Source organism: Fukomys damarensis, unplaced genomic scaffold, assembly GCF_012274545.1.
Source record: "Fukomys damarensis isolate Sample0158 unplaced genomic scaffold, DMR_v1.0_HiC HiC_scaffold_31, whole genome shotgun sequence".
In the NCBI taxonomy this organism is placed as follows: Eukaryota; Metazoa; Chordata; class Mammalia; order Rodentia; family Bathyergidae; genus Fukomys; species Fukomys damarensis.
Window position 1 is genome coordinate 20,794,081 of NW_022900943.1, and position 14,000 is coordinate 20,808,080.

General features: G+C 37.8%; 1 protein-coding gene across 2 annotated transcripts in view; it reads left to right on the top strand.

Annotated features, from left to right (window-relative positions):
- The window catches only part of Tmc1 (transmembrane channel like 1), a 164,910-nt gene that overhangs the window by 73,804 nt on the left and 77,106 nt on the right, over positions 1-14,000 (top strand). For both annotated transcript variants that reach the window (XM_010638451.2, XM_010638452.2), the window contains exon 5: positions 1,524-1,649. In XM_010638451.2, coding sequence (XP_010636753.1) covers positions 1,524-1,649 — 126 coding nt within the window. The remainder of the gene's footprint in view (positions 1-1,523; positions 1,650-14,000) is intronic.

Here is a 14,000-nt window from a genome sequence, read left to right on the forward strand (position 1 = left end):
TAAATTGAATAATTAAAAACCTTAGGTTGGTAGTAAAGGAAAGAGATTGCAAAGTCATCTTCCAGGGAGATTGTGGAACTATAGCTGTGTCCTCATATTATGTCTAATTATTTGTATAGCTTTTAGCGTATTCCTACTTGTGTTGGATTATGAGCTTAGTGAACAACCAAACATGTTTCTGAGTAACACTGAATAAATAGGGTCTAGTGAGGAGAGAAACTTCAAAAGCTAATTGACCAGAAAGAATTTCACATAAGAATTATTAGGAGTCAAGAATAAAATAATAGCCAATTAGGTTACTGAAAGGTATAAAGATTGTCAAATTATGAGAATAGTATCTAGAGTAAGCAGTTTTCACTAACAGACTGTATAGAGGAGAAACCCAGGGAGGTGAAACTCAGAAGCACTGTTTCTTGTGGAGGTGGTGACGAAGTTGTTTCTGCTAGTATTGGTAGAACTGGCAAAGTAGACACACATGAAACTGTGGGAAGGCCCTGCAGATCCTGGAGTGAAAAAGTGCTGCTAAAGAGGAGGTGTCTCCCTCACCCTGAGCAAACAGGAAGCAGACAGTAAGTAGACAGGAAGAAGATAGGAAGCCACAGGAAAAACTGGGTTTCTTCTTAGTTACCCCTTTATCTGAGTATAAAATCGATCCCATTAATAAAACAAAAATGTGAGTTATAGAGTTTAAGCTTCAACCTCACAGTAGTAAGTATAAAATGGTGTTTGGCACTGAGGCAACAGCTTAATAACAGAAACAATCTATTATTAAAACTATCAATTTCTACAAAATAATATTACACTCCTCCATTTGAAATCATGCTGCTCAAGGTTTAAACTTTGTTTTCTTTGAGTTCTGGATGTTATACCATTTTTTTAATACTAGGAACACAGAAAAGATACATTTCATTTGTTAAGTGATAAACTAAATTCCTTTGAAGGTCTCTTCAAAGAATTTCTTCCCACACAAACACATTTCAAGTTGAATTTTATCAATTGAAGTTTTGAATTTAATTAACAGATTAGGTTACCTTTGAGAGAGAGATTTTTATTTCTTTCATATTTCAATTTTTCCCACTTTCTCTTGAGAGAGGGCTAATTAAAAAATTTTAAGGGCACTTCAAAGATATCTTGGCCTCTAATTTATTAACATTATTAAAAAGTAAAGTTTTTAATTGGGGAGGAAAGATACATTAGGAAACAGAGAGGAGACAGAAATATCTTGTTAGATCTGTAAACTATTCTTTCCATAGATTTTCTAGTTCTGACAGCTTGAGGCCGTGGAGAGAAAGGAACATTTTAGCTTCAGCATGTAACAATGCAAACATTAGTGTTTAAAGTGTTTCAGTAGTTCCAGTAATCCTGTATCAGTGTTCAGATGAGTCCTTATGCTTATGCTTGTGGGTCTTAGCACTGACTTTATCCAGCCAAGTTAAACAAAGAGCTGAGTGTCTAACATTAGCCTTTCTTAAGTCTGAAAAGTCAAGCAGAAATTAATCTTATGTTTGTGTTTTCTTTTAAAGAGAAGAGGAAGAGATTGATGAGGAGGAATTGGAGAGACTGAAAGCAGAGTTAGATGAGAATAGACAAATGATTGCTACTGTTAAATGCAAACCTTGGAAGATGGAGAAGAAAATGGAAGTTCTCAAGTATGTCACCACTTTTCATACGTAGAGATACTTTTCCTGTCACTGACCTCCTACGTGCTTGCAGTATGGTCTTTATTTTATAGGTAATGCTGTATATAGTGCACATAATAAAATACTAATTGTGATATAAAATGCTCATAGCCAAATACAGGTATATGTATACATACAGGTATGTGTATACATACACATACAATGTATATCTATTTATGCCTAATATCTACTAGAGAGCCTGGGCTAATGATTATGAATTGGAAACAATTATGAGCAAATTCATTCATTTTTTACAGTCTTGTAACATCTGTGGTTAGTTTAATCATTTGTTCCTTAATTTGGAGTTTTGCAAGTTTGATACATTGATTACCACCTCTCTGAAAGAAATACTATATTTGAATTTTGCAGGTTTATGTAGTTGCACACTCTTGTTTTTCTGCAGAGTCCTAGACTTAAATAATCTTTTCGTGTGACGGCTCTCATGATAGCAGAGGAAGGATGCGAAGCCAAAGGAGCAGCAAACAGGATTCCAGTTAGGGTTACGCCCTGAATCCTATTGTTCTCTGATAACGTGTCAGTGACCCAGTTTCAGTCTGATGCTGACTGCTTTTGTGGGTACAAACAGAGAATACAAAGATTTATAAATTTCCCATATACAAAATCAAGTGTGTCCCATCCTGGGAGACAGAGAAGATCTTCCCCTAAGAATCACATTATGTTTCCTTGCCCTGATGGTTGAGGGAGACGGGATGCACAGAAGGGTGTGGGTCTGTATCGGTAGCTATGCTTGCATCTCTCAGTCTTGCCTCAAATACCATTTTCCCTCAAATGATTTTTATCAACAGTAATGTTTCCAAAACTGTCTCCCTCCAATATTCCACTAATAATGCTATTCAAATGCTGATACGGAATCATTGTCTCTGGTGATGAATAAACAGCTGAAATAGCTATTAGGATAATTCATTTCTAGTTTTGGCTCTGCAAGAGCTTGCATATCATTTAAAAAAATCATTTAACTTCCTGGAAACTCAGTTGGCTTTTATGCACAAGTAAATAAATGAGCGAATAAATAAAAGGGTGACAGCTTAGATCCACCCTCTGCTGAGATCTAGCCATCAATTTTAATATTATACCTCCATTCTATTTTATGAAGTAAGGTTTTTCTAAGTTCCAAACAATGACCCTCCTAGTAGACTTTTGCAACATCAAGTGGTTGTAGTGTGGGAACTCCCTGTGTGTGTGTAACAAACATTCATTTTGGGCAGCAATGCCAAGCAGAACTCTTTGTTCCGTGCAAGTGTGACTTTGTGTATGCGTGCATCTGTGCCAGTGTGTGTCTGTGTCTGTAGACTGAAACACTTTTCAGTTAATGAAACGATGATGATACTACTTTGGAGGCTTAGAGTTCTCCTAACTTATCCAAATAGAAAATTGGCAGCTCCCTTCTGGCCCCTAAAATATAGTTTAAAATACCAGGGGCCCTGATCTTTTTTTTTTTTTGTACCAGGGATTGAACTCAGGTCCTTGTGCTTGTGAGGCAGGCAGTGGAACCTCTGAGCTAACTCCTCAGCCCTTAGTGGCCCTAATCTTAAGTGAAATAATAGGACTCACATGTGTAAATACTAAATAGTTTCTGTGGTGTGAGAAACTAAAAGTGTAAATAAGGATCAAAATGTATAATTGAGAATGTGAGATAGGAAGAAAAGGGCTAAAGGGCTAGGGGAAGTGGGAGGGGTAGGGGAAGGGAAAGAAGGGAAAGGAAAAAATATGAGAAAAGGAAAAAATGGAAACAAAATCTATGTAAATAGGGAGGGGAAGAGGGGGTGAAGGGACGGTAGGTGAATGGAGAAAAAATAAGAACCAAGATGCATCATGTAAAGATACAAGTTCCCAATGATGAATATAATTATATTGTATATCTAAAATGTACCAATAAACAATGAAAAAAATTAATGGCCCATAAAATCCCAAAGCCTGGGAACCACAGGTATACAGAAAGTTATAAAATTGGAAAGTAATAATACTGTGAGCTTCCAAAGCATAACATTGTGGAAGAATGCCAGAGAGCACCTCCTTTCTACTTGTATGAAGGTGTAGAAATATCCCTTTACCTCCTTTGCCTTCATCTCCCATGTAGGACCAGGGCTTCAAACTTGAGTCTGAATCTTAGATCATCCATTTAATGGCTGTGGATGAGATGTGTGGTCCCTCTAGCCTCAGGTGCCTTATGAAATATGTTTATTTATAGGATGATTGGAATCATATGTCAAGGTAATCCATATAAAATGCTTAGCATGGTGCCAGAACATAGCACCTAGCTGGAAAACACAATTGTATTTTATCTGAGTATAGACTTGATGGTGTTGTATTACTTCAATGTGACAGAAGAGATGGAGGGATTTGGGGCCTGGCAAGGTTAGGTAGAAGCCATTCTAGCCACAGGCAGATGCCAGGCACCTTGAGCATGGTGACACAACGATAATAGTCTGTATCGATGATCAATTTTTGAATTTTCAATGAAAGAAACTAGAAAATATCTTGACAGTGGCAAAATCCAGGGGTAGACCACTCTTCGATCTTCCGAAATGTACCTGCAGGGTAGACTCATGGTGGATTCCAGGGTCTGGGAGCTTGGACTAGAGTCCAAGAAGTAGCTTTTAGAAGTGCAGAGGAATAAGAACCAGTGAGAAAAGAAGTGTGATGTTATGTTCTAGCACTAGCTTGGAGGGTGAAAATGGGAGGTGGAAGCTGAATGTAAAACATAGATTATTTTTATTTGGCTCACATTTTTTTCCTTACCTTTTTAAAAATTATTTTTTATTTTAGCAAAATGTACACTAACAAAATTAACTATTTTATTTTTAAATGATAACAATTTCTCTTTTTACAGTTAGTTTTTAAATGTGAGAAATTTTACACTTAAAAAAATATAGGCGTTCATCTTCTCGTGGAAAACTGAAAGATCGAGTCCCACATTTCTACATGAAAAAAGCCGCTGGGACTGAGCAAGAACTGCCCCTTACTAATAGGGCATTCACTCTTCACCTTGCGTGGCTCTTGGAGAATCAGTATCACTTGTTTATTTTACTTGGCTGAACCTTGCAGACAGATTTGCTGCCTCTCACCGTGGCAGCTGAGGAGCAAGTAGGCAGGTGACCAAGACAGTGATTCAGGACGACAAGGCCAAGGTGGCTTTAATCTTAAGATTGTGCAGGATGGAAGCACAAGTTAGGCCCAGAGAAGAAACAGCTCTTCTGCTCACTTCTCAGCAAGGCTGCGAGGATGATTCTTACAATGATTCTCCGCAGCCCAGCGTAGTTCCTACTTTATGGCTTCCTAACTGTGCCCACCTCATTCCCACAGCTCTGGCCATCCTGGTTTTCTTGGTTTCAGACTTTGTGTTGAAGTTGTTGGTGCTAAAGTGCCTGACCTGTCATCCTTCGAAGGTTTTTGAAGGCTGTATTGAGCTTTCCCCTCATGGGTTCCAATCACATTATAAGAGCAGCGGTCCTTACTTCATAGTGCACGCAGAGAAGATTCATTTAGCCTAGTGTTGCTCATATGTAGAGTAAGCCAGCATTTCCTCTACCTTTCAGGGAAATCTCCTTTGAGAGAGTATTTTTAGGGATAATGGTATGCCCAGGACTAGTCTCCAGCCTTCACTCCTGCTGAGTCTATAGAATCCAAGATGTGAGGCTAAATGTCAAAAGGACGGATGTTTGGTCACAGGTTTGGATTTGTGTTGAGTTTCAAGGCTCCCTTTCCTCTGGCTGTGGACTCTGAAAAAACCTGTGAAACTTCTAAAACAGACTTTAGACAGGGTCAGGGTTTCCAAGCAGGTGAGAGAGGAAAGCACCAGGAATAGCAGGTTATAGTTCTGTGCACATGGGACATTCAATAACTTTTCCCACGTATTTTAAAGAACATCTGTCACTAGGAATGTGATTATTCTCAGGGGTTAAGGTTAAAAGATGGATGATAAATAATTGCTACATGGTCAAGAAGCTCTAGAAAATAAAAATCATTTTTAAAAAGCAAAATTGGCTGTATAGAAATGAAAAAAAGCCACTTCCTTTATACTAATGCTGTGAATCACTGATTTTCATAGTAAGGTTTAATTTATGTAGTCTTAAATCTGATAAATAAGGTCTCCTATTAGAAGGGCAGATGTAGCGGGCCCAAACTGGGAATAGAGTTTTTATTTTTTGCTCTCAAAGTCATTACTTCAGTGTCAGGATTGAGAGCCACTATCTTGAACTCTGAGAAACAGAAAATGTCATTAAATAGGATATCTTGCTTTATGGATACTTTACTAAATGTATGATAATATGTGTGTTTTGGGGATGAGAGAAAAGAAAATAATGGTGCATTTTCTATTTATCTTAACATCAATTCCAATTTTTAAAATATCCATCAGTGATGATGTTAAGTGTATTCTGTTTTTTGTTTATTTGTTTGTTTGTTTGAGACAGGCTTTCACTATGTAGCTGAGACTGATCTGGAACTCACTATGTAGCGCAGGCTGGTCTCGAACTCACAGCAATCCTCCTGCCTCAGCCTCCTGAGTGCTGTGATTACAGGCGTGTGCTGCAACCCCTGGCAGGTGTATTCAGTTTTAAGGTTGTTTGTGGGTTTTACTCAGAAGTTGGACAGCTAGATCTTTCCTAATTATAAAATGTGTCAGCATTAACTCAGTAGCAACCATCACAGGTGAAATAAAACACCTGGGTGGAAAATAAATGGTCTACTCCTTACTCATCCTGTGATCTGAAACCTTTAACCATATCAGAACATTTTATGTAGTAGATTATAAATCCTTATGACTAAGCCTAAATAACCACATTCTTTTTTGTAGTGTAATAGATTGAAAATTAAGAGACTGGACTCCTGTCAAAGACTTCTGTTCAGTGGCACCTCTTTGAAATTTAGTTTACTTATTTTTTTCTCACTGAGTTTATTGGTACATTTTAGGTATACAGTACAGTTACATTCACCAGTTTACTTACTAATACAGCGGAGGTCAGATTGTGGCCCATAGTTTTCAAACTGCTGTCTGTCTGTAGAGGTCAAGCAAAATGGTGAAATCAGTTCAGGGTGGGCGAGGGGCAGAGCCAAGAGGGAGGACTGCTTGGCCACAGCCAGCCTCAACCAGACAGACCTAGCCTGTCTTTCTTCTGTGCAGGGTGCTTCCACATAAAGCACCTCTCTGAAGAAAGAATGCGTCCCTGGCTGTAAAATAAAGAACAAGTTAAAAACCAACAACCTTTATCTAGGTATTTAAAAATGCTTCTTTTGTGGGAGGAGAGAATTTTCATATTTCAAGAATTCACAAATCAGGGTACAGAATACTCCAAGAACACTTTTTCATGGAGTTAGGTCTTGGGGAGAGAGCAGTTAAAAGGACTTATTTTGATAACAAAGACATTTATATAGTTATTATATCCACTGCTTTTAATTTCTGAGCTTTGTAGCATCCTGACCTAGTGTTTCTAGGAGTTGTCCATTGACTAACTATCCCTGGTGATTTATTTAAGCCAAGAAAGTTACTCTTAGGATCTCGTTTACACTTAAACAGATGCTTGAAGCTGTCAGCTAGCCATTAAGGTAATATTCCTCCTTATTCCGTTGCCCTTTACCCCATTGTACTTCTTTTGTTTCTAATTTAATTTAATGTTGCTGTTGGGGTAAATAATGGAAAAATGAGAACAGACTATGGTTGATTTCCTCTTCTGGAGCCATTGGGAAAACCTTGGTGAAAACTGTTTCTTGGGCTCAAGTCCTTATCTTTTCTTCTCTAGTTTAAGATTTTCATGTTAAATAATCACATGTATAGTAAGTTTGCAAAGGCCTTTTGTTTCTTTCTTTTTTTTTTTTTTGGTAGCAGGGATCTAACTCAGAACCTTGGGCTTGTGAAGCAGGCACAGTGCCACTGAGCTAAATCCCCGGCCCTTTGCAAAAAAAGGCCTTATCCACACCTGACACTGTGCAGCAATGAAAGATTCCACACAAGAGGACTTTTAAGCCCATGTACACACCCACCAATATGTACGTCAACCATTTGGGGTTCTTTTTAACCAATAACTCAACTAGAGCCTAGGCCTTCTGTTCTCCTATATTACATTATCTGGGGTGCAGTGATTTTTTTTTTCCTACTGGAAGAATGGAGAATCTAGAAGCAGTCAGTACATCTGAATTCCATCCACCTAAAAGTAACATTCACATCCAGTTTTTATACTATGCGTTGATGCTGTGTCGTGCAGTAGGCTGTGGGCAAGTTTCTTAACCTTTACGTCTTGAGTTTCTTCACTTTGAGTAGGGACAGAAATGGTGCTATTTCAGAGTTATAGAGATGATTAAATCAGTCAATCATCATGAAGCATTTAAAGTAGTGTCTAGTACATATTATTTGTTTAATACATGTTTCTTATTATTTTGCTATCATAATTTCTTCTCTTGCTCTCAATTCTACTTTAAGGTAGAAATTATTATTTTGACTTAACATGTAAGGAAACTGAAACTCTGAGAGGATAAATAATTGTTTATGGTCACACAACTAATAAGTTGTCAGCTAGGATTTTGAAGTTGTCAAGTCGAAAATTACTTTGATGCAGTCTGTGGGGACACAATAGGCAAGCTCTGTTAGTAATTATGGATCTGAAAAAAAAATGCTTAAGTCGCATGGTTTTTATTTTGGTTAGTTCTTTCATTGCTGAGACAAAATACCCAACACCCAAGGCTAAGGGAGGAAAGTCTATTTTAGCTCACAGGTTGTAGAAGTGTCAGGCAATCACTGGCTGGCTCTAAGACGGGGCAGTGTGGCAGAGAGGCACCACGGAGGAGAAACAGTCTATGGCATGGCGGGCTGAAGACAGGGAGAGTAGCAAGCAACAGCAGCAAGCCTGCCTTCTTTCTGTCTCCTTATATTCCATCCAGGCTGCAGTCTGATGGATTGATGCCACCCCGACCCGGGGTGGGGCTTCCCTTATCCATATCCTTAATTCCAGTATCACATAATCCACATTCATGTGCTCTAATGTAGCTACCTTCAAAACTCCCCATGTATGGGCGCATGAGACTTCGGGGCAACACCTAGATACAAGCCGTATGGTTTTCTAGGGTCGTTTACAGTGAGGGGTGAGAAGAAAGAGATGGGACACGTGAACACACCGGGGATACAGTGGCAGTAGACTGGGCCTGTGGGCAGTGGGAGCTCGGCTTTCTCTTCTGGGTTGGGCAGTGTCCATTTGTCCTCCGACTCTCGTCCCGCCTACGATGTGGCTGGGAGGTCTGGAGTCCTTCAGGGGTCCACAGAAAGAAGAAGATTTGGGTGAAGGATAGCCACTGGGTCTGTGGGATGGCACGGGACAAGGGCACCTGACCGTAACCGTAGCTTGTCAGTTAGCCTTTGAAACGCTATGGGTTATATTTGCATTTCTTGGGTAGAGTGTGTGATAGAAGCTCATGACGACATGAGTGAGTGACAAGGGCAATGGAGACAGGAGGCAATTCCAAAGCGACAGGGTCATGCACGACTTGGTCTTTCCATCCTTTTCTAATCATAATATTCTTATATGTTTCATATTTTCTATTTATTCTTTTTCTTTCTTTAGAATGTTACAGGTTAGCAACTCACTCTTATTTTGAACACAATAATTGTTTCTTTGTAGGGCAAGATACTTGTTTACTTATGAGGTGTATTTAATATATCTTATACATAAAACCAGCTATATAATTTTCAAAATCTAGTAAAAAATGTAAATGAGTCCTTTTGTTGGAAAAATAATTAAGAATTTAAATTATTAATGCTTTTTAGATGGCAGTGTCACAGCACTAGACCTAGTGTAGACCCCATCTAAGATGGGGTTCTGTAGCATAGCACAAGTAACAGGACCACGAAAACAATCCAGCCTGTGAGTTTCAACTGCATATTGTGAACCAACAGCTTGTTTGTTATTTGTTGTTGTTGTTGTTGTTTGTTATTCATGCTGAGCAGTTCTGTGAGTTTCACCAATGCCAAAGGCAGTGTTTAGCGGTCTCAAATAATTTAGCAAATTTGTGTTACAGGACCCAAGTGTATATAACTTAGTGTTCATGCACTATACCAAGTATATTTACATCCTTATTGACTGTCATTCTATATTCAAAGCCTTTGATGTCTTCTTAGTAATTAACCAAGTTGAGACACTTTTGCTCAAAAATCAACCTGAATTGTAGCTCCCAGTCTGGACTGATTTCCCGTGAGTTATTATTGATAATGGTGACCATAAGATTTTGGAGATGGATACAATCTTCAAATTTTTGCATATATGGGATCTTATGCTGAGATGCTGCACACAAAAACTCATTTATTCATCATAAGATCATTAAAAACAAAGAGTTGTCCTCATTGTACAGATGAGAAAACAGGCAGAGGTAAAATGGCCTCACCAACTGAAAAAAATGAAGGTGAATGTTAAAAATCTAGATTTCTCCATCTCCAAAACTTCATGCTTTTTCTGTTGTGTCATACACTTCACTTAAAACATGTTTTCCATTAAAACACACTTAGTCTTTTTCTCTGGATGTGTGAGGTACATTTTCTCTCTTTTTTCCAGTTTGTCTTCTCTCCACTCTTGACCTCTAGGCTGTCTCAAGCCTGGGTTCAATTGCCTTCTGAGGTCTTTTCTCTGCCAACTGCTATAGAATTAGGACAGAAAAAAGGACTCTATTATTCATTTGGTTCTCTTGTAAGAAGACTATTATCCCTTTGATTCTCTTGTTATGGTGCATTTAAAAAAATTGTATGTAAATCTTCCTTTCAGAATAGACTTTGAGCTTCTCAGGACATGAAAGGAGTCATATAGCTCTTTATTTTCTCATAGTGCATCATAAGCATTCAGTTAATGTTTCCTGTGTGGGTGATTTTGTTGTTGGGCACTCATTCCTGATACAAAAGAACCATTAACATGTCTGGGATGTTTAAAAGGGCTGAATCAAGGACAGGAATACGCTGGGTAAAAGCCATGATTTGTAGCATTTGTTGATTTCCATGTTGTAAATACTTCCACTATGACCAATTTCAAACTACTAGCAATATAATAATAGATTAAGAGAGGGCTTACGTAATTCCTAAAAGTTTAGAAATCAGTGGCTTGTGTGAGCCAGGATGAATCAGCTTCCACATCTCCTTTTTAGGGTACAGAAATGCCCTTTGATTAATTAAATTTATAGTACAGCGAACTAACTAATCTGGAACAGTTGAAAACAGAGGCTAAAGAATTTGTTATTTAATCTATAATCAACAATGAAAAGTTTGAATTAGAGCTTCTTGTGAGAAGGACAATCTATAATTTCACGACTTCCAATGAAGGGCCAAATTTGCATCAATAACTCTTATCCTAATTTTTTATCTTCACATCTTGCTAAATGTGTTTCATTTATGTTTTAAAATTTCCTTCCCTATTTGTGAGTATGCGAAGAGAACAGTCTTCCAGCTTTTTCTCTTCCTTTGATCTTTTTTTTCCCCCTCATTGAGTTTATTGGTACATTTTAGGTATACAGTACAGTTACATTCATCATTGGGATCTTGTACCTTTATATGAAAGGTGTTGGTTCTCATTTTTTCCCCCATACTCTTGCCCTCCCTTCACCCTTCCTCTGATCTTTTTTAAAATTCATCTGAAAGAGGAAAATATTTTATAAAAGATAAATCAATTTTTTGAGATCAGAAATCCCTTATCATAAATATTAGAGTTTACCAGACACAATTGCTTGCCTCATTTTTCTTACTGCATTGGAATGAGTCTTTCCAAATAATAACCAGCCTGCACCTTGCACAGCTCTGTTAAGCAAGAGCAGTGTCCCTAGCAATTTTGTCTCAGGGTTTGGTCACCTGATATTTACCATGTTGTATAAGTACTTATTGTGGTTAATTTTACCGATACTCAATCATGGTTAATTTTAACATTTTGATAACATTTAAATTTGCTTTATAAGTATTAACTTTGACGAAACAAGGATTTTTGTTATTGTATAAATGAGATACACTTGCGTGTTGAATGATTTATTTGTGGTCACTAACACTATTTACTAAACTTCTCAGAACTGTAAAGATGTCCTTAGTTCTTTCAATATAGTTATACCTTTTAAAACTTGTTTAAAGAGTTAAAAACTTGTCTGATGAATAGGAACTAAATATGTAAAGATTTTTATATAGATGTGATACTAATTCTTACTAACCTCATGCTATATTTGTGTTTCTAAAGTATACAGGCCTCCAGAGAAACAAAACTTTAAAAAAGTCTTATAACACTGATGACTTCCAGCTAAAGTTGATGATGAACTTTTTTAGGCATCTGGGTTTCCCTTACTTATCTTCTGACAATTTGTCAGAAATACGTGTGTCAATCCATTGGGAGCAATATGTAGACATGGCTCTTTCCCCCAATTTGCCTTTGCATTCTAGTGCTTATGCTTTAACTGTACATGTTTTAATCTCTTAAAAATTGTTTATTCTTGCCTAGAGGCTGCCAAACTCCAAGTGACTGTACAGATGAAACCAGAGACAAATTTGCCAGACTCCTTTTACTGGGGTCCAGCAGATAGAACTTGTAAAGGGAGTTCATAATCCTAAACTGCAACATTAAGGCCCATAAGACTAGAAAGAAGTCTCCTGACTTCAGTCTCCTCTATTCTGATCCTTCTCAGCTTGAAGTGTCTAGATTGAACTTTTCCCATTCTCTCCAACCACAGTTATGGATTGTTCTTCAGAGGGGAGAATATCATAGGCAGCTAAGTTGGAGAGAAATGAATATGTAGTCAGAAAGGGACAGGGCTTTCAAGGAAATCAGAATCGTGGCTGAAGATGAATCGGAAGAAGGCCAGGCCTCAGCATAAAGATGCAATGGCCAGACCTACATGCTTCTTTAAGAGATATAATAACTTAGAATTATACTACGATTAGCACTACCTGGTCCAGAAGTCCAGAGAGGCATCAGAAGCCCAAGTGGGTGACCAGAGCATTCAGACCCAACCCTTCCCCAAAGTCTTTTGTTCTTTCTATGTACCCTTGCTACGGAACCTGCTTCCCTGTTGGATCAATATCAGCTAAGCAGCTATGATTGTTATCCTGACCCATGTCATATCCACATTGTGACTTTGCTGTATAAAGTACCCTGACAGAGGGCCTCAGTGGCAACCTACTTTCCGGACCCCTCGTGGCTCTCAGGAACTATGTTTCAATAAATCATTCCTACTCTTAACTTCTGTTGTCCTTTATAATTCATTCTTTGATCTAAGAAGGCATGGACTTGACACATCTGACATCTAGCAGGTTGGGAGCAATATTTCTCCTACATCACACACACTAAAAGCAAATGTTTATAGAACATTATATTAGAATGGCATAACAAATTAAGTAAGAGTAAAAAAGAGGAATAGTGGTATATTTTCCATTGTAGTGTGTCTAAGATTTCCTTCTTTTCCTTTTTTTTTTTTAGGGTAGGGAATTTTATTGAGGGAGAGACAGCTCCCAAGAGAGATAGGAGAGGGCCTGGAAAGTGGACTCCTCAAAGATTTCCTTCTTCAGTTATGAAAATTAGAAAATTTTATCAGTCACTTCTTTTGATGACACATTTTCAATGCATGAGTTTGCATATATACATGGATGTATATATTTATATCTGTATGTAATGTATGCGCATACAGGCACCGAGATATTTACATAAAGACACATGACTCTTTGGATGAATTAGCTTTTATATTTTATGAAACACATTGTATTTCTTGACTCATGCATGGGCATAAGTTTCAAAATAGGTTAGAAGGGCGGGGAGGCAGGACACTGAAATGTTTAAATTCCAAGTAAATTCAGCAGAGAAATGAACTCACATGGGGACTTACAGTGTGTTCTGTAGGATAGTCTCACCTAGATTTCATTTCCCAAGTGTTTGTTACTGTTCTCCAGATCTCAGCTTGTCATGTAGATAAGGAATCAAATTTACTAGATAGTCCTGATAATTTGCAGAGTTGACTCAGTGGTCATGATTTTAAATTATTTTAAATTTCTTGCCTACTCATCGATCAAAAGGCAGAACACATAGTTACAGACAGTGGAAGGATATTAATCATGGAAAAAAATGAGTCTGAAATATGCTAATATTCAAGGAATATTTTAGACTTTGCACTCCTAAATATCACTGTACATTTTTAAAAAGTGTGACATAATTCCCAGAAAGTGGTATACATATGAACACACAGATATTGTGAAGAGATGTTTTACCACACTTTCAAATCAGAATGACTCTTTTCACTGGGGCAGCTCCCTGAGAGTCCTTCTGTCTCATAATATTCCGAATTCTTTAGAATGTGAATGCACATGAG